Here is a 21414-nt window from a genome sequence, read left to right as displayed (position 1 = left end):
AACTCTAAACCTAAACAGAACCAATAAATAATTATGTCTGTGATTGCTCGCTCTGACCGGGATCCGAAAGCCGAGGGTGAATGGGTTGAGTTGGACAGTGATGAGGAGACCATCTCTCCGGATCTGCAAAGACTGCTAGATCAAGAAGCTCGTCTACTCCAACCGAATCAAGAAGAATTGGAGACCGTGAATTTGGGGCAGGGTCAAGAATTGAAAGAGGTCAATATTGGGACCCGTATCAGTGATGGAATAAAAACGCAATTGATTCAATTGTTGAGGGAATACAAGGACGTATTTGCATGGTCGTACCACGATATGCCCGGTTTGGACTCCAACATCGTTGAACACAAGTTGCCCTTAAAAGAGGGGTTTCGACCTATTAAGCAAAAGCTTCGACGAATCAAGCCCGAATGGTCCTTAAAGATTAAGGAGGAGGTGGAAAAACAATTAGACGCGGGATTCTTGGTTGTATCCCAGTATCCCGAATGGCTGGCTAACATTGTGCCAGTCGTCAAAAAGAATGGGAAGGTTAGAGTGTGTGTTGATTATAGGGATTTGAATCGTGCCAGTCCAAAGGACGATTTTCCCTTGCCACATATTGATACACTCGTGGATCACACAGCCACAAACACACTCTATTCCTTTATGGATGGATACTCGGGGTATAATCAAATCAAGATGAATATAGAAGACCGCGAGAAAACTTCTTTCATTACACCCTGGGGAACTTTCTGCTACAGGGTGATGCCTTTTGGACTTAAAAATGCGGGTGCCACCTACCAACGAGCGATGGTGACTCTATTCCACGATATGATCCACAAAGAAATAGAAGTATACGTGGATGACATGATCGCAAAGTCAAAAGACGAAATGGACCACATCCAATATTTGAGAAAATTATTCAATCGGCTTCGTAAGTATCAGCTTAAGCTAAACCCAGCTAAGTGTACTTTCGGAGTTCGGTCGGGTAAGCTTCTTGGGTTCATCGTCAGTGAAAAAGGCATAGAGGTGGACCCCGATAAAGTAAAGGCAATAATGGAAATGCCTCCTCCTAAAACTGAGAAAGAAATTAGAGGATTCCTCGGCAGGGTGAACTACGTCGCAAGGTTCATCGCACAGTTGACTGACACGTGCAAACCGATATTCAAGCTGTTGCGCAAGAATCATTCCGAAACTTGGGATGAGAATTGTCAACGAGCTTTTGACAAGGTCAAACAGTGCTTGGCCAATCCACCAGTATTGGTGCCACCTGTCGAGGGAAGGCCATTAATCCTCTATCTGACAGTGCTTGATGAGTCCATGGGAGCCGTGCTAGGGCAACAGGACGAAACTGGAAAGAAAGAACGAGCCATCTACTACCTGAGCAAAAAGTTCCTTGATTATGAAACCCGCTACACGCCATTAGAAAAGACTTGCTGTGCGTTAGCGTGGGCAACACAAAGGCTCAGGCAGTACATGATAAGGCATACTACTTGGTTGGTCTCCAAAATGGACCCAATTAAGTACGTGTTCGACAAGCCAATAATCACTGGGAAGATCGCCCGATGGCAAGTACAATTATCAGAATTCGACATCATACATGTCACACAAAAGGCCATCAAAGGCAGTACCCTAGCTGATTACCTAGCACATGGGCCGACCAATGATTATCAATCCCTTCAGGATGATTTCCCCGATGAACATATAATGAGTATACAACATGAAGATCCTAAGGACGATGCGTGGACCATGTATTTTGATGGAGCCTCCAACATGCTTGGACAGGGGATTGGGACAGTGTTAATCTCCCCACGAGGAAAGCATATCCCTCTAACAGCAAGACTCAATTTCGACTGTACAAATAATATGGCCGAATACGAGGCTTGCGCGTTAGGAATCCAAGCGGCTATCAATAATGGTATCCTCAAACTCAAAGTATTTGGAGATTCGGCTTTAGTCATCCATCAGCTACGAGGAGACTGGGAAGTCCGAAATCCTAAACTGATACCATATGTTGAGCATATCAAAGATTTGACACAATTCTTCCAAAGTGTCATCTTTGAATACATTCCAAGGGAGGAGAATCAGTTCGCTGACGCCCTTGCTACACTATCATCGATGTTCGCCTTGGATAAGGAACATGAAATGCCCATCATCAATATCCGGCGGCACGATAAGCAAGCGTTTTGCCTACTGATAGATGAAACTGTTGACGATCATCCATGGTTCCATGACATCAAACAATATCTGTCAAAAGGGGAATATCCTGATATGGCCAGCGATAATGATAAAAAGCACATCCGAAGAAGGGCCATGGGATTTCTGTTGATTGGAGAAACCCTCTACAAAAGGAATTATGACTCGGTCTTGTTGAGATGTATAGACCAAGTCGAAGCTCAAAATATAATCAAAGAAATACATAAGGGGGTTTTTGGTACCCATATTCCCGGGCCTGCAATGGCTAAGAAAATCCTCAGAGCAGGATATTATTGGTCGACCATTGAAAAGGATTGTTACCAATACGCCCGGAAATGCCACAAGTGTCAAGCATATGCCGACAATATTCATGTCCCACCAACGCCACTCAATGTTCTGGCTTCACCATGGCCATTTGCAATGTGGGGCATGGATGTTATTGGACCCATCGAGCCAAAGGCATCCAATGGACATAGGTTCATCCTTGTGGCCATTGACTATTTCACCAAATGGGTAGAAGCGGCATCGTATGCTCATGTGACCCGAAAGGTGGTAACATCCTTCATCAGAAAGAATATCATATGCAGATACGGTATTCCCGATAAAATCATCACTGATAATGGATCCAATTTGAACAATAAGATGGTGGAAGAGCTGTGCAAAGAGTTCAAAATTCAGCACCATAACTCTTCCCCATATCGACCAAAGATGAATGGGGCAGTCGAGGCAGCCAATAAGAATATCAAGAAGATAGTACAAAAGATGGTTGTCTCATTCAAAGACTGGCATGAGATGCTACCCTTCGCTCTCCATGGTTATAGGACTTCAGTACGTACATCCACAGGAGCTACTCCATTCTCCCTTGTTTATGGAATGGAGGCAGTTCTGCCGGTTGAAGTCGAGATACCGTCTCTGAGAGTAATCATGGAAGCAAAACTTTCCGAGGCAGAATGGGTTCAAAGTCGATACAATCAATTGAACCTTATCGAAGAAAAACGACTGAACGCCGTATGCCATGGTCAAACCTACCAAAGGAAGATCAAAAAGGCTTTCGACAAAAAAGTCCATCCTCGAATCTACCATGAGGGAGAGCTGGTGATGAAGAAATTGCTACCAGCTCAAAAGGACAAAATCGGAAAGTGGGCCCCAAATTACGAAGGACCATATGTGGTGAAGCGAGCTTTCTCCGGAGGAGCATTGATTCTCACAGACATGGACGGAGAAGAACTTCGATACCCAGTCAACGCTGACGTGGTAAAGAAGTATTATGCTTGAAGACGTTGCTTGCATCAGCCCGCTAGGATGAAAACCCAAAAAGGGCATCCTAGGCAAAAGTTAGGGCAAGACAAAAAGCCCGCCAGTACAAGGGTACTAGGCAAAACAAAGGCAAAATTATCCCCGCTAGGACATGTCCTAGGCAAAAATTAGGGGCAAAAGAATAAGATATAAAAACAAAGCAAGCAACGATCACTTGAACCGAAAACCAAAAGGCGGTTCAAGTGATAATCTTCTAGAAGCAAGCGTCTTGCAGTATCTACACTCCTGGCTCAGGCATCTCACCCGAAACAACTAGGGAAACGGGAAGAGCAGCAATTACATATATAATTGTTTAAAGCCAAAAATATATAGCCAACCTTGGCCAGCCATTCTTCAGAAATTCCCTTTGTAAATCTTTCTGTATAAACATTTGTGAATATCAATAAAATATCCATTTGTTTCTTTTCTTTCTTGACCTTGTGATTATGCCTTTAAATTGATGTTTCTAAAAATTGTACGAAACTCTTAATAATCGGTCAATAAAAGAAAATTGGAGGGGTTCCTGTAAAATCCATAATCTCCTGCATAAAGGCTCACAAAAATACTCCCTCGCGTCAATGACAAAAAGTCCTCCAAGAAGAAGAGGACAGGGAGAGCCACTCACTTTTCTAAATAAATGAACAAAAATAAAATTGTATTACATTTGTGCATCACACACATGAGTTACACATTCAAAGACCTTATCATGAGGCAACTGCATAAAATAGAAAAATAGAAAATTGCTTGTGTATGACAGCAGCAAGCAAAATACAAAGATTCAGAAAATCAGCAGCATCATACAGAATAATTGAGCCTGGAGAGGCTTGCCGAAACAATACTCCTCATCCCCCACATCTCAAAATAATTGAGCCTGGAGAGGCTCGCAGAAATAATACTCCCCAGAGAAACCTCAACTCACGCTCTTGGACTCAAAATCCCCAACAAGAGCTATCAAAGCAAGATCGACGACATTCCCAATGGAAGTACGATCACCCAAGCAGAATATCCAAGTCAAAGGACTTAAACTTCCTCAGTGAAGATAGCTCTCCAACTCGAGTGTCGAGTGAGGCTAAGCCTGTAGAGGCTTCCTAAATAATACTCTGGGATACATAAGATCCCCAAATCCCCAGTCGCCTACTCAAGAGGCATCCCTGCAGAAGGAGAAGAAAATAAAAATCAATGATCATTCCCCAAGTGGAATCTGGCTCTCAGCCAATCATTGAACGTCAAGCTGATACGCCTAACAGAAGAGGCTAATCAAAATCAACGACAAAATCCCCCAGTGGATAACAGCCTACACAGAGGCAGCAAAATCAGAAAACCAAAAGAGACACCCGAACAAGGATAACCGGGATACTCCACCAACGTCGAAAGGACGTCAGCCAATCATAAGGCACCGCTCACATCAGAAAGAGCATCTTTGTGTCTACACCCCAAAGGAATCAGAAATTCTCCAGCGGGCACCAACTACGCAATGGAAAGTTGGGACACAAGAACCTATGAGTAACTGCACATCCCCTAGACGGATCCCTGCGTTATCCAGCCCTTAGTGGCACAAAATCAAAAAACAACCGTCGAAGCAGCATCGTGGACTGTGGAGACAAAATCATCACGAATCCCTGGAAAGGAGATATTCACGCTACCCCGTCGTCACAAACACGGAGGTATGCAGCTTCCGGCTCGGACAATGAGCGAAGCTATCTCTGAAAAAGGGTACTCACCGCCTACCGTTGTCATAAAGGTACTTAGCTTCCGGCTCGAACAAAGAGTGAAGCTAAGCCTGGAGAGACGGTACTTACGGCTTCCAGCTTGGACAACAAGCAAAGCAAGGCCTGGAGAGGCAAAACTCATACTGCTCACCGTCGTCACAAAGGTGTTTAGCTTCCGGCTCAAACAAAGAGTGAAGCTAAGCCTGGAGAGACGGTACTCACAGCTTCCAGCTTGGGCAACAAGCAAAGCAAGGCCTGGAGAGGCAAAACTCACACTTCTCACCGTCGTCGCAAAGGTGCTTGGTTTCCGGCTCAAACAAAGAGTGAAGCTAAGCCTGGAGAGGCGGGTACTCAACCATCAGCGTCATCAGAGGTGCGTTGATGTCCAACTTCCGGCTCGAGCGTCGAGTGAAGTTGACCTTGGAGAAGGTAAACTCAGCTACCGAGGATGTCAAAAGCGCCGAGGTATGCACCCACCTGGAGAGGCTACTCAACATTTTTCCACCGGAAGACGCTACAAGTCAGAAGGTCGGCACAATACCCGGACAATTGGGTCAACTCCTTTACTTGTCAGCCGATACACCAAAAGGCCGTCCGACTAAGTAAAGGGGGGGGCAGCTGTAGACCCCTAAAATTGTCCGGGTCGGAAATAAAAGCTTGAAGATTCTCGAAGACTGAAGGATAATCAGCCAGAAGGACTCCTGGAAAGCCCTAGGAGGGTTCTCTGTAGGTCTAGAGGTCTTAGAATAGCTAAAAAATAAGGAAGTGGAGGGAAAAAGCCCAATACGGCCGTACTGAACTTAATACGGCCGTATTGAAGCTTCAATACGGCCGTACTGAAGTCAGTACGACCGTATTGACACTTCAATACGACCGCCGCGAACTCAATACGGGCGTATTGAAATTTCTGACTTTCAATACGACCGTATTGAACTCCAATACGACCGTATTGAAGCTCAAAAATTTCAATACGGCCGTATTGGCCTTGTAGGCCGTATTGCGCCTATTCCCTATAAATATGACGTCATTTGGACGTCCTACCACACTTTTTCACTGAGTTTTGACTCCCTCCTTGAGTATTTTGGGGTTTTTGAGCAGTGTTCTGCCCTAGAAAACTCTCCGGGAGTTGATCCGACGAAGTTCTTGAGCCCCGAGCCATTTTGCTTGAGGATCGAACCAAGTCGAGGGGAAATCTTTTTGATCCCCTTAGTTAAAATTTTGTTCTAGGAGAGCGAGGAGCGGGCTTGTAGAGCGTGGGAACGCCAAAACGCTTCCCAGTTCATTTTTTATAAAAAGCACGCTTCAAGAGGTTTCCCTTCAATCCTTCCTTTTACTGCTTTCTGTGTGTATATTTAAACTGTCATCATGTAGATAGTCAATTCATAATTGTTTAGAATAAATAGGGGTAATTTAGTAATTTTATACTGTTCTGTTAAAAATAATCTGTCATAGGGAACCCGAAAGGGGCGCTGTGGGGTGCTAACACCTTCCCCACGCGTAACCGACTCCCTTACCCAACTCTGGTTGTAGTGGCCAAAGTTGATTTTTAAATCAATTGCCTTATCCCTTTTTCCAATGTTTTGAGTAAAACATTGGTGGCGACTCCACGAACCCTCCTTTATGAAAACCACTAATCCATGGAGGGTCCCGCTTGGGATTAATATGGATTAGTGAGCCTTTTAATAAAATTGCTCGTTTGACGAGGTCTCAGTTTGAGAATAAGTCATTCTAGCAATCCACATTTTTCAAACAAATAAACGAGTCCAACCATCCTTCGCGAATGCCGAAAGCCCGTTTCGGGCCGGTGGCGACAGCCCTTAGGATATCTGAGTTGCTCCATGAGGGTCTTTGGAAACCGATTCAGCTATCTCCTGGGGGGTTACCACTTTCACACCTCTTCTTTGCTGATGATATCTTACTGTTTTGTCAAGCTTCAGAAGACCAAGCTCGTTTGGTGGCATCAATCTTGGAGGAGTTTTCGCGTTTATCAGGCTTAAGAGTCAACTTGACTAAGTCCAAGTTTATGAGCTCTAGGAAAGTTTCACAGAGGAGGATTGATACGTTGGAAGAACTGTTAGGGATTGGCTACACGGCTCAGATCGGGAAGTATTTGGGTGTTCCCATGACTCATGGTCAGCTGAGCTGTGCAGATTTCTATGATGTGATGGATAAGATTCAGAGTAGACTTGCGGCTTGGAAGGCCAAGCTTCTCAATATGGCAGGTAAGCTGTGTCTGGTAAACCTCTATTCCTGTATATAGCATGCAATCATTGTGGCTTCCCCAAGCAGTGTGTAATAGAATTGATCAGGCTTGCCGTCGTATGCTCTGGGCTAAGTCTGAAAATACTCGATTTTGGTCTCCAGTGAGTTGGGATGTTGTTACTTAACCGAAAGAGTTAGGTGGCCTTGGGGTTAGGGAGGCGCGCAGGGTGAATGTATCACTCCTTGGGAAGCTAATTTGGGATCTGCTTTCGGCTCCACAGAAGCCTTGGGTTCAACTCCTCAACAACCTCTACCTACATGGAGACTCTATCCTGTGTGCTCATAACAAGCGGGGTGTTTCTTCAATCTGGTCGAGTATTATTAAGGCCCTTCCCTCACGGAGTGAGGGATTCAAGCCTCATCTAGGATCGGGCGCCTTATCACTTTGGTACAAGGACTGGTCAGGTAATGGGCTTTGGTGCGGGAAAGTCCCTTTTGTTCATATTGCGAACACCAATAAAAAGGTTGCCGACTGCTGGGTTAGTGGAGAATGGAGCTTCAATGCCTTGTATACGGTTCTTCCGACCGAACTAATAAACTCGGTCCAACAGCTGAGTGTTGGCAATTCCCCTTTGGGGTTGGACCACTTTACTTGGAGGGGTGATATCTCGGGTTGCTACACAGCGACATCTGGGTATCGTTTTCTAACTCCGGGGTTGGCAGCAGAGGGGGATGCAATTTGGAAGAAGCTTTGGAGGATCATGATTCCTGAGAAGGTTAAGTTCTTTCTATGGCAATGCCTTCATTCATCCCTCCCAACGAATCAGGTTCGGGCTGATAGGAGGTTGGCAGAGTCAGGTGTATGCTCGCGATGCTCTTGCCCTCATGAGACTATTTTACATGCTCTTCGGGATTGCCCATATTCGCGAGAGGTGCTGATGTCTGGCGGGTGCAGTGTGAGGTGGTCCTTTCTGTAATGGATTGTTTTCAGTGGCTGAAGGGGATTATCTTGCACAAGGATGCTATTACGCTATCCATCACCTTGTGGTGGGTCTGGCGTTTTAGGAATAACATGGTTTTTAACGACGAACTCTGGCAAATCTCGGTGGTCCGTCGGAAGATGATACTATCTACGGTGGAGAACAGTGTGTATAACGCTAAGAGGCGCTTATGGGAGGAGCAAGCCCTTTGGAGGCCTCCGGAGCACCCGTGGATCAAGCTAAACACGGACGAAAGTTGGTTGAGGGAGACTTCGGCTATGGGGATGGGTGGAGTAATTCGTGATTGGGCAGGTATGTGGCGGGGGGGCTTTTCGCGTGGAGCCTTACATGGTGATGCGTTACGTGCTGAGTAATTGGCCTTGGAGGAGGGTCTATTGTTTTGTTGGGAGGGTGGGTTTAGGAAGGTGACTTGTGAATGTGATTGCCTGGGAGCTGTTACGGTGTTTCACGATCGGCCAACGAACAGAGATTACCTGCACAAGCACTATGATGTTATTCATCGTGTTCAGCAAATGCTTGCTCGGGATTGGATAGTTTACGTAAGTCATATTCCTCGGGATATAAATTCAGTAGCTCATACGCTTGCTAATTGGGGTGTAAGGAACCTAGGTTACAATGTGTTTTGGAGGAGTCCTCCAGATTTTATTTTGCTTCAGTTAGGGAAAGACTCTATGTCTTAGTTTGTCTACTTTGTTTTAACTTTCATATTTTACCAAAAAAAAAGACAATTATTTTGGTTATGAACGTTGTTAAATTAGTCTTTAACATTAAAAGAATATAAAATAAATTTCTATTATGTGTAATAATTTTTCAAATTTAATTATTTATTATCATTTGATCTTTATATATTTATATATATATATATATATATTAATATCAGATTTATTTGTTTAAATCTTTTTTTTATAAAAGTGTTTTTTAAATAAAACAAGCATTTTATTTATACTTTTTGTATATGTTTGTCTAAACTTTTTTTAATAAACAATTTTCAGCTTTTTTCTTAGAAACAACTCCTTTATGTTTTTTAAAAATTATTTTTTTAAAAGTATTTATTTAGAAACACAGTTTATTAAGTTTAAACAAGCAAACTTATTATTACTTTACTCTTGTGCTTTTTAAATTTTAGATTAATATAATTGTCAATTTACAATTTTTTATAGACTTATTTTGTCATTTTCTTAGTTTTAAATATTAATATCACAATATTTTTTAAATTTAAGTACCCAAATGATCATTTATTCTTTAGTATATTTTGAAAGTGATACTAAGCAATTTTTATCTATTTTAATAAAAACAAAATATATATTGTTAATTAAGTAGTAACTATTTCAAATGATTTTGAAAATAATTATTAAAAGTTATATTTTTATTATATATCAATAGTATTCACGTCCAAGATTGTTGCCGTTTAAGATTTCCTAATCGGTCGGTCCAAATAGTAAAATTATTGATGCATTTAGGGTGATGAGATAAGTTCATGGATGTCAAAAGAAAAAATGTATCCATATATATTCACATATAAAATTCGTTTTAAGTAGAAAATGAATAATATAAATAAATATATGTTAATAATGAAAACAGATATGTTTTATATTCGCATGTTAACAAGATATGTATATATATAGTAATATTTATACTTATAAGTATTTATTAATATTCAATTATATAATTATATATAAAGTATTTTAACAATTAGGTTAAGTTTTTTGAATTGGAAAATCTTAATTAATAAAATTATATATAATATTTAAATAATTTAAGTTTTGACTTTTAAAGTATTATTTAAAAAATTATTAAAATAAATATAATTTTTTAAATAAATATTTACAAATATTTGTGAGTCTGCAAATATTAAAAAATATGTGAATATATATTAAATAGATATTTACACAAATATAAAAATGGATACAAGGATAATTATCTGGCGGGACAAGGAGTTATTATACCTATCTATTTTGTCCATTAAAATATTCCTATACCAGTTAATCTAACTTGTTTAAGTCTTAACCTATGAAGTTCACATATTTAACAGGTTAAATAGGTCTAAACTGTAAAATAAATGGTATTTTTATTTAAGTTTATATATGTCTGGCAAAACCTATAGTTAATAGGCAAGTCCACAAGCTCAATAAAAAAATTCTTTTTTTATACCAAGAAAATACGAGAGAAAAATACATAAAATATTATATAAAAATATAAACTTCAAGCAATCTAAAATTCTTAAAAAATGAAAATTTAAACATATAAAAGTTTATACATTTAAATCAAAGCATTAAAATATTAACATTTGTATATTTAATCTAAAATATATTTATATATAAAAAAATATAAAATATATTAAGGTAACAAAAGTACGATATATTTTAAATAAAAAATATATTAAAGTTAATACTTATTATTCATATTTATTTATTAACAAAATACTAAAATTACTCATATTTTTAAATCCCTCATAAAGCTGGCAGAAAGAATAATTTTTTAAAACAAGTCAATCCATGAGATTTGTGGATTAAGTTTGCAAAATTCGGGAACTTCGTGAACTATACTTAATTTCTTTTATAATTATGTAAATTTTTAAAAACAAGTTCATTAATCGTGCAGGTTACAAGTTTGGCCGACTTAAATCCATATACTCACTCTTAAATATACTATTATAATGTTAAGTTTATATAATAATAAAAACTTTTAATAATCAAAAGGTGAAAATCTTTTATTGTATTTGTTGTAAGCTGCAACTCTTTCATTTCATTTACAGGGATAGATTAAAAGAAAAAGCAATAGTCTAAAATAACATTTTTAAATTTCTAATACATTATAGATAATATTAAGGTACTTTATATTTTTGTGAATTATTTTTATAAATAATAAATAATAAAAATTATATAATAGTTAGTTTTTCATCTTTGGAATAAAAATTATATGAGAAGTTTGTTAGATATAGGTTAATTAAGTCGTTCTTTTTGTGAACTTTTGAATTGACGTAAATTGGATTAACTTTCTTAATTTATTTTTGTAAAATACTATATATATGTGTATATAGGTTAGAATATCTTTTGTACTCTTGTTAATTCTATTTTGCTTATAAAAAAAAGAAGTTAATTTTTCATCTATAACAATATATAAAAAAGATATCTCATTTTGGTATTCATTTTTCAAAGATATTAATACTTCTATATTATATTTTAATTTTTCCATCAATATATAATTAGGGATAAAATAGGAAAAATATATATACACAAATAACTAACTACCATCTTTAAAAAACAATAACTACTCTCTTTAAAAAATAATAACTATTTAATTTTGCCTTAGATTAATAAACTCACCAATTCATTCAATCCATCAATTTGGCAGGTTTAACACGTTACTCGATAGGTCAATCTTTTAATCTAATTATTTTTTATTTTATGCTTTTAAATGATAAATTTATAGTAAACTTATACTGGATCAATATTTTATTTTATAACTTTATTTTTCTTTCTAGATAATTATTCTTATTTTACATAAAATAGAAGTATATTATTTTGATCACATATTTTTCATAAGTATATTTTTATGTATAATGTCATTTTTTTAATAAAAAATTATATTACTTAAACCGTTTGTATAAAAAAATATAATATCTCTAACCAATATTACAAATAATAATAAAATTTCATGTTGTGGTAATGTATATTAAAATATTTTGATTTCAATTGAGATTTTTAAAAAAATTGAATAAATTCAACTCATTTTTTTTAACTTACAAAATCAATCCGCTAATCCATTACTAAATAAAATAAATTACATTTTTTTTAATTCATTTTCTTTAATGAATCAATTCACTCTGTTCCATTTCTTTCCTCCCATTTTAGATGGATTAACTTCACACCCTATATTTTAATGGGATGGGATGATAGGTACCTTTGAAATTTTGAATTATCCCCGGTTATTACGGTCGCCATTATTTTTTTAGTTTTTCTTGGACCTTTCGGGACTAGATTGTGTGTGTACTTAGACAGGGTATGGTAATTCGGCCGAATCCATAATGTAAACAAATATTATTGAATTTAACATATATTATACCCAAAAATATAATTCATACATAAATTTAACTATATATATATATATATATAATTATTTTAAATCAAGTAATATTCTCATAAGTATTATTAAAATCTAAGATATCTAACAAAATATTGACAACGTTTTTACCAAACACATCATACAGCACCATGGTAAAAATATAAATCCAATCTATTTTTAATATATATTTTTTACATTATCTTAATAATTGATAAAATTGTTTTTATAAAATACTATGATACAATGAAAAATATGGCCTATTTCACTCTAACTCTTTCCAGTAACTAAAATACAAAATCCGTTTTAGAGAAGTTTGTGAAAATAATAAATTTGGGAACGCTTAACTTGAATTGTATCAAAAGTCAGTACGACTGGGCGCTGCGGAATTGTTAATGTTTTCCTCCAATTCTCTGCGAGACTCATCCCACAACTGCGTTTCAATATCCAGCCTCTTGATTTCTGCAAGTCCACGTTCAACTGCGGACGGGATAAATCACTAAAGATCATGTTCAAACTAAAAGCATTTACATATTATATTTGCAACACAACATAGTAGTAATTAAGACAATAATTTTGAGTATTTTAGTTTGATATATAAAACCCATGTTATTGCTATTCCCAAGTAGAACGACTAAAATTGGCGGACTTCAGTCTTTTTAGCAGAAAAGATTACCTAAAAGATGACTTAGTTTAAATGGAAATACATCACATATTTATTTACAATTGTTTTTCTCTTAGCACATAAAATAAAACCACAGAAGTGATATCAGGGCAAAGCTACAATAATAAATGCTTAATTTTCGCACACAAAAAATGAATATGGTAGAACCAATACTGCTTTGCAGGTAAATTATAACGGATGGGAGGAAAGGATGAAGGGTACCGTCAACTGCATCTTGTGAGGTAGGAGTATTTGAGTTATGACTGATCCAGAATTGCAAACGCTCATTTGCTATGTCAATCTCTATTTCATGCCTTTTTGCCCTCCTCCAAATGTAAGTAAGCCAAGCCTAAACGAACATGAAAGACAAGAGAGTGGATTCATGATCGAACACAACTGATGTGAATTAACATGTTTGAAAAGGAAAATTGTAAATAAGCTCCATACTAACAAAATTTGAATCTTTCTTAATAAACCCCCACAAGAAAAGAAAGGTTATTTTCACTTTTATCTATATCAAATTTTGAATACAGAAAAAAATTGGAGAAAGTCATATTTTAGTAAATAAATGTGAAAAAAAATATTTTCTTAAACAAAATGCTTCCTAAATTTCTAGATATCTTTTCAAGTTTTATTCCAAGTAATTATTTGGAAACATTTTTTTATAGTATTTATTGACATATTTTACTCTGATGAAGTTGCTCGAGCTTCAGCAAATAATAAATCCCATATACAATAAGTTTATTCTAATTAAGATACAAATTCCAACCGCTTGTTTTCTTCCTTTTCTTTCTCATTGTCCCGTCTCATTAACAAATGCTGTTTTCTTCACATTCAAACTTATGCTTCTATCAGTAACCCATTCAAAACTAATTGAATGAAGTTTGCTTGTTGTGTCGTATATATTACTATTTAGCTATTGTAAATTAAACTTTCCATATCACACAAATTGAAAATTAAAGGCCTAATTAGTTACCACAATTTCCATGGCATGTAACAAGGAGGAGGGTGAGAAGTGATTAAGGAGGATATTACCAATTTTATCAGCCAAATAATGAAGAAACACAATGAAAATATTGTTACATGTTACCTGTTTAAAAGATACATCTTCGGCCTCTTCCTGACTCAATTCTGAAAGTAAAATAATTATCTTTAAATCAAGTATGTAACGTGCAAGCTAACTGAAAAATATATATTTTTAAATAAGATTTAGGTTTAGGATAGTGTCAATTTGAATCAATTTACAAACATGCAAGTTGTGTTGTGAGGACGATTATCAAAAGGCAGACAAAACATGTAGCATATAAGATTAAATGATGAAAACTATCCCTTATCTCTTTATTTCTTTCTAACTTAACTCGTCCCGTATCATATACATTTTTAAAATATATATAATAAAAAAGTCTCACAAGTCGCAAAACAAGCTCAATACACTATCATAATATTATAACTCCACTAATTTTTTACCACATGATCAAGGAAATGCAAAGTGCGACTAGAAAATCTTACCAAATGCATCACACTGCCCTTCAATTGGTAGTTTTAGGTCATCTACATAAAAATAAAAAAAAATAAAAAAATCAAGACAAGTGTTAGAACATATGCATAACGATCTTTGAGAGAATGAAAACCACAAGCTTATATATTTAAATAACCCTTAATAATAAGATTATATAATATACTCTACACTCAAATAGGTATCAATCTGGAAAAATATAAAAGAGAAAAAGAAAATTTGCACATAAACAGTATATTTACTATTAAATGTTCTTTTTAAGAAAATTAACTATGAATCACTCGTTAAAAGAATGTTATTTATAATTACACTACATGTTTCACGCACAAAATTTATAGCACAAGCTAAATAGTAGATGATGACTGTATTCTCCGAAAAAAAAAAAGAATAATGCTTTTTCTACAACAACTTTGGAATACCATTTGATGTCTTTTTTATTTTTATGAGATATTTTTGACATAAGCAGATATAACAACAATAAAAGCAATTAAATGAAAATTATAGACAAATGAATACCATATCAAATAAGATGATTAAATTTGACGTTCAACTTAAAAACCTATAAAATTAGTTGATATATTATTTAACTTGGCACCTGAAAAACCTGCTTTCAATAAATTTGGTCGCCTATGTTGAGCCAATGCAACTGCCAATGCTTCTTCTACCTTTAAAATAATTATAAAGAAGAAATCCAATCATAACTTAAACGAAAAAAACAATGGAGTCAAAATAAGATTGTAATATATAGATTAAATATGTAATATTATTGTGTTTTTAAATTTTAAAGTGCAATGTTGCTAAGACAAAGTTAACCATAAAAATAGTATTATAAAAAGATGTACATGATTCTTTTTCTACAATAGCTAGAGTAGTTGACTCAATTTATATATTGAATTCATTAATTCTCCGCGATGTTTTTCATGTTCTTAATATTTGTCATGCAATTTATTATCAAACTTGTAACTTAAATTGTCTTCTAGTTTTTGACTCGTCATATTTGCAAATATCAAGAGTTGAAATCGACGGAGATGATTGACGATGCTAAAGAGATTGATAGCCTAACAAAATTGAAAGCAATTCTCTTTACTCATCAAAAGCTTATAAAAAAAACCAACCCTGAATTCATAATGATGTTTGAGGACTAACAGAAATACCTTACTTTGAAATAAATAAATAAATAAGTGGTTCTTTTTAGATGATTATACAAGGCTGACCCGTTGGCATAGGTATGTCTAATGAGAGAAAATTTCAAAGTAAAGGGGATTTTCAAAATTTTCTTTCATATTATAAAGACACAATTTTAGGAACAAATCAAAATATTTTCAAGTAGCAAAAACTAGTATTTTAAAAAGTTCTCGTGTTGACAGCTCCCAACAAAATATGAGAGCCGAGAGGAAAAATAACACATTTTGGAAGTTGCTAGAGAATTATAATTTCAATATCTGATACGTAAATATATTTAGAGTGAAGAAATTTTAACATCAACCCATTTAATTGATAAATGTCCAACAAAACTTTAAAACCCCTTTCAGATGTTTGTTCGTTCGTTTCTAAAATTATCCCGTTGACATCTTATTGAATGAGGACGGGAAGAAGAAATTCTTGTGAAGAAAGGTATCACACGTTAAATTCCCAACTTTGAATTTAAAAGTGAAAAAGAGATTTTAGTATCTACGTACTAACATAACATTTGAAGCAATAAAGGACGTGCATGCCATCATTTTTAAAAATAAGGATATAATAGAAACCTTTAGTGAAGCCAATTGCCGCAAACCTTGCTCGACAAAAAGCATGTTCTCAATATTTCCCTCTCCAGAAAGTTCCTTCAGATCGCGTTGATATTCTGTATCCTCTAAATCCAGGTCTACCGGGTAGCACAAAAACTGAGGATTGTTAATCACCCGAACTTTTTTTCATGAGTTAGATACGTAAGTAACCGAGGGAAAGAAAAAAAGATAACAAGTAAACCACCAAAACAAAAAATATTCAGAAGTAATTAACGTTACCTGTTTCCTCTTTAGCTTTCTCTCCTGCGGCTAATACAACTTCATCTGGATTCGGGGCGAACATAGACCAGTATTTATATTTTGCTTCAGCAATATCAGCATGAATACCTGACATATATGAGATTTTCCCCCATTTCTTTAAATAAAAGTACAATTTCTAAGCAGTTGCATCAAAATGACAGTAAGTTCATCGACATCAAAATAAAAATATTAAAACTTAGTGAGATACTATTTCTAAAAAAGAAAGTTGTCCAATTTCGGCTGCATTAAAATAATGTTTTGTTTTATTTTGTTTCTATTCTGCATTGGCTAATTTTATTCTATTTTTTAAATATGTTAAAATGTGATACAAACTTCTAGAATAAGCTAGATCATTATAGAAAATACATAAATGTATGCTAGTAACTACTAGATGATACAAACTCTAGAATTATGTAGATAATTACATATAGGTAGAAAACTCTAGATCGAATAGATATTTCTAGAGTTTTCTCCATAAAACATAAATGATGTGTTGAGGCCTATAAATAGGCCATATACTCAACATTTGTAAAAAGCAACTAGTAAGTCATTTTTACTATTCAAATTTATTCCAACTATTCTTCTAAACTAGTTTTCCTCTCAACTAAGCCTATCATTATAAATTTGCCCCCCCATTCCTTCTACTAAACAAATAAGTTTTTACTATTTGATAATTCATAAACTAACAGTGGTACTAGAGCTACGTTCGGTCATCTACTAGGCGTAGAAATACTATCCCACTACTTCCAAAAAAAATTTCCAATATTCTACCCACTTAAAAAAAAAATTCTAATCCATGGCTAACACCATTCAATCATCATCTATCCCTATTCCCATTTTTAATGGTGAAAATTATGAATTTTGGAGTACAAAAATGAAGACATATTTCACCTTCCAAGATTTATGGGACACGATAGAAGAAGGATTTTCTACTCCAGAAGACCCATCATCTCTTACTGCGACTCAAAAAAAGGAGTTAAAAGAGAACAAATAAAAGAATTCAAAGGCGTTATTCATTTTGCAACAAGCTGTGACTGACACAATTTTTCCAAGAATAATGGGTGCAACAGCAGCCAAAGAAGCATGGACTACGCTGCAGGAGGAGTTCGAAGGAAGTGAAAAGGTACGTGCTGTAAAATTACAAACTCTACGACGTAACTTTGAATTGTTAAATATGAAGGAATCTGAGACTGTAGAGGACTACTATTCTAAGATAAAAGAAATAGTTAACCAAATGAGAGCTTACGGGAAAAATATTCTTGACAAGAAAATTGTGGAGAAAATTCTAATTAGTGTTCCCCATAAATATGATCCAATTGTGACAACAATTGAGCAAACAAAAGACCTATCTACCTTATCAATAACAGAGTTGATGGGGTCACTTGAAGCTTACGAGCAAAGGTTGAATAGGCATGATGAAGACTCAACTGAAAGGAATAATGGAGAAACTTCTAGACATAAAGAGAATTCTAGAAATTTCTCTAAAAATTATCAGAATGAATATCCTCCATGCGGGATTTGCAAGAGGACAAATCATGCCGAGAAAGACTGTCGATATTCCAATAGTGAAACAATGTTGGACATGTGGAGAAGTATTGCCGCAATAAAAATAAGCATCAAGCAAACTTTGCTGAAGAGAAAAATGGTGAGCAACATCTTTTCTATGCTACCCAAGATTCCAATAGTGAAACAAGTGGAAATTGGTACTTGGATAGCGGTCAAAGATGCAAGCATCTTCAAGGATATTGATGAATCCGTCAAGGTGAAAGTTCGAATGGGGAACAATATTGTCGTTGAATCAAAAGGCAAAGGCACAGTTATGGTGGAGACGAAGAAAGGTACGAGACTTATTACTGATGTTCTACTAGTTCCCAATCTTAAAGAAAATCTCTTGAGCATTGGCCAAATGATGGAGAAAGGTTATACTCTCCATTTCAAAGGAGACACATGTAAAATATATGACAAGAAAAAACTAGAGATTGGCTGAGTAAAAATGGAGAAGAGCAATAGAAGTTTCCTTATAAGCCTGAGACAAGGCCCTAACATTGCCATGAAAGCAGAAGTAGACGACTCATGGCTTTGGCATCGAAGATTTGGTCACTTTAATACGCATGCCTTAAAGTTATTATATCAAAAAAATATGATGAGAGATCTCCCATGCCTAAAGGAGAATAGTGAAGCTTGTGAAGGATGTCTCCTTGGCAAGCAACACCGACTGTCGTTTTCAACAGGCAAAGCATGGAGAGCAAAGGACTTATTGGAGCTGATCCATATAGATATATGTGGACCAATGCGGACGTCATCACTCCATAACAACAGGTATTTCATTCTCTTCATAGATGATTTTTCTAGAATGACTTGGGACTACTTCATAAAAGCAAAATCAGAAGTCTTTGGTATTTTCAAGAAGTTTAAGACCCTTGTCAAAAAGCAAAGTGGCAAACAAATAAAAGTACTTAGAAGTGATCGTGGCAAAGAATACACTTCCCATGAGTTTGATAAATTTTGCGAAGATAAAGGCATTGAGCGACAACTTACAGTTGCATATTCTCCACAACAAAATGGAGTATCTGAAAGGAAAAACCGCACAATAATGGAGATGGCCAGATCAATGCTCAAGGAGAAAGGATTACCAAACACGTTTTGGGCTGAAGCAGTTTATACTACTGTCTACATACTTAATAGATGTCCAACTAAGGTAGTCCAAGATAAGACTCCGATTGAAGCTTGGAGTGGAATAAAACCATCAGCAAAGCACCTAAGGGTATTTGGATCTATTTTCTACATACACGTTCTAGAAGAGAAAAGGCACAAGCTAGAAGACAAGACAGTACGAGGTATCTTCCTTGGATATAGTACACAGTCAAAAGGCTACCGAGTCTACAACTTGCAAACCAAGAAGCTAATTATTAGCCGAGATGTTGAAGTTGATGAAAATGCGGCTTGGAATTGGAATGATGAGAAAGTAGAGAAAAACATTCCTATCTCAATTCAACAACCAGAAGAAGAAACTACAGAAGTCCCAGGTGACCCTCATTCTACTCCACAACAACAAACTCCATCACTAGAGTCTACTCCTTGACGAGTTAGATCCTTGGAGGATATATATGAAACCTGCAACTTGGCCATACTTGAACCTGAAAGCTTTGAAGCAGCATCAAAGAAACAAGTATGGGTCAAGGCTATGGAAGAAGAGATAAAAATGATTGAGAAAAATAACACATGGGATCTAGTAGACTATCCAAAAGACAAAGATATCATCAGGGTAAAATGGGTTTACAAGACAAAGCTCAATCCGGACGGCACTATACAAAAGCACAAGGCAAGGTTGGTAGCTAAGGGCTATTCACAACAACTTGGAGTCGACTACAACGAGACATTTGCCCTGGTAGCACGCCTAGATACAATTAGACCTCTAATAGCTCTTGCAGCAGAAAAAGGATGGAATATCTTCCAGTTAGATGTCAAGTCCGCTTTTCTCAATGGAGTACTACAAGAAGAGATCTATGTAGAGCAACCACAAGGTTTCATAAGCAAGGGCAATGAAGACAAAGTACTAAGGCTCAGAAAAGCTTTAAATGGTTTGAAGCAAGCTCCTCGAGCATGGTATAGCAGAATAGATCAATACTTCACCGATCATGGATTTAGGAGGAGTAAGAGTGAGCCAACGCTATACATCAAGACCCAAGGTCAGTATGACACTCTCATTGTCTCCTTATATGTAGATGATCTTATCTACACAGGGAACAATATGAAGATGATGATAGAATTCAAAGAAGACATGATGAAGACATTTGAAATGACGGACCTTGGCTTGATGAACTACTTCCTTGGTATTGAGGTAAGTCAAAAGAAGAAAGGGATATTCATTTGTCAAAAGAAATACACTGAAGCTCTCTTGAAGAAGTTTAAGATGAGTGGTTGCAAGACTGTCACTACTCCTCTTGTGACAAAGGAGAAGCTACAGAAAGATGATGGAGCACCAGATGCTGATACATCTCGCTACAGAAATTTAATTGGAAGCTTACTATATTTAACAGTCACACGACCAGATATAATGTATGCTGTAAGCCTTTTATCAAGGTTTATGCAAAAACCAAGCCAAATTCACTTTGGAGCAGCTAAAAGAATTCTAAGATACCTACAAGGCACGAAGGAGTTTGGTATTTGGTACAAAACAATGATCAATTCAAGTTTGCTCGGATACACCGACAGTGATTGGGCAAGATCGGTAGATGACATGAAGAGCACCTCTGGTTATGCCTTCTCACTTGGATCAGGAATATTTTCTTGGGCATCAAAAAAGCAAGCAACAGTTGCACAATCAACTGCAGCGGCTGAAGCTACAAGTCAAGCAATTTGGCTACAAAGAATACTTGCAGAAATGGGAGAACAACAAGATGGGCCTACTACAATCTACTGCGACAATAAATCAACAATCGCAATGACAAAAAATCCAGTACATCACAGTAGGACAAAACACATTGCAATTAAATATCACTTCATCAGAGAAGCAGAAACAACTAAAGAAATCAAGATGGAGTATTGTAAGACTGAAGAGCAAGTTGCTGACATATTCACAAAGGCACTACCAAGAACAAGATTCGAACAGTTTCACACTATGATAGGAGTTAAAGAAATTTGTATCAAGGAGGAGTGTTAAAATGTAATACAAACTTCTAGAATAAGCTAGATCATTATAAAAAATACATAGATGTATGCTAGTAACTACTAGATGATACAAACTCTAGAATTATGTAGA

At 36.1% G+C, this 21414-nt stretch overlaps 2 protein-coding genes across 3 annotated transcripts; one reads left to right on the top strand and one right to left on the bottom strand.

Moving 5' to 3' along the window:
* Nucleotides 1–12601: 12601 nt before the first annotated feature.
* LOC145949373 (coiled-coil domain-containing protein SCD2-like) lies at nucleotides 12602–16917 on the bottom strand. 2 transcript variants are annotated; one of them, XM_083059155.1, is made up of 7 exons: nucleotides 16632–16917; nucleotides 16374–16531; nucleotides 15221–15290; nucleotides 14619–14660; nucleotides 14200–14240; nucleotides 13332–13458; nucleotides 12602–12925 (listed from the first exon to the last, which is right to left on the bottom strand). In XM_083059155.1, the coding sequence occupies exons 1-7, from the start codon at nucleotides 16744–16746 to the stop codon at nucleotides 12804–12806; spliced, it is 675 nt and encodes a 224-aa protein (XP_082915281.1). In that variant the 5' UTR covers nucleotides 16747–16917; the 3' UTR covers nucleotides 12602–12803. The 2 variants fall into 2 exon arrangements, with proteins under 2 accessions (XP_082915281.1, XP_082915282.1); XM_083059156.1 differs by having other exon boundaries at nucleotides 16374–16489; nucleotides 16632–16913.
* Nucleotides 16918–17709: 792 nt separating this feature from the next.
* LOC145958794 (uncharacterized) lies at nucleotides 17710–18639 on the top strand. Its single transcript, XM_083076339.1, has one exon. The coding sequence runs from the start codon at nucleotides 17710–17712 to the stop codon at nucleotides 18637–18639; it is 930 nt and encodes a 309-aa protein (XP_082932465.1).
* The last annotated feature ends 2775 nt before the right edge of the window (nucleotides 18640–21414 follow it).

Source organism: Cajanus cajan, chromosome 6 (assembly GCF_000230855.2).
Source record: "Cajanus cajan strain Asha chromosome 6, NIPB_CcT2T_4, whole genome shotgun sequence".
Taxonomy (NCBI): domain Eukaryota; kingdom Viridiplantae; phylum Streptophyta; class Magnoliopsida; order Fabales; family Fabaceae; genus Cajanus; species Cajanus cajan.
The sequence above is the reverse complement of the archived record's forward strand: the minus strand, read 5'-3'. Positions and strand labels throughout refer to the sequence as shown.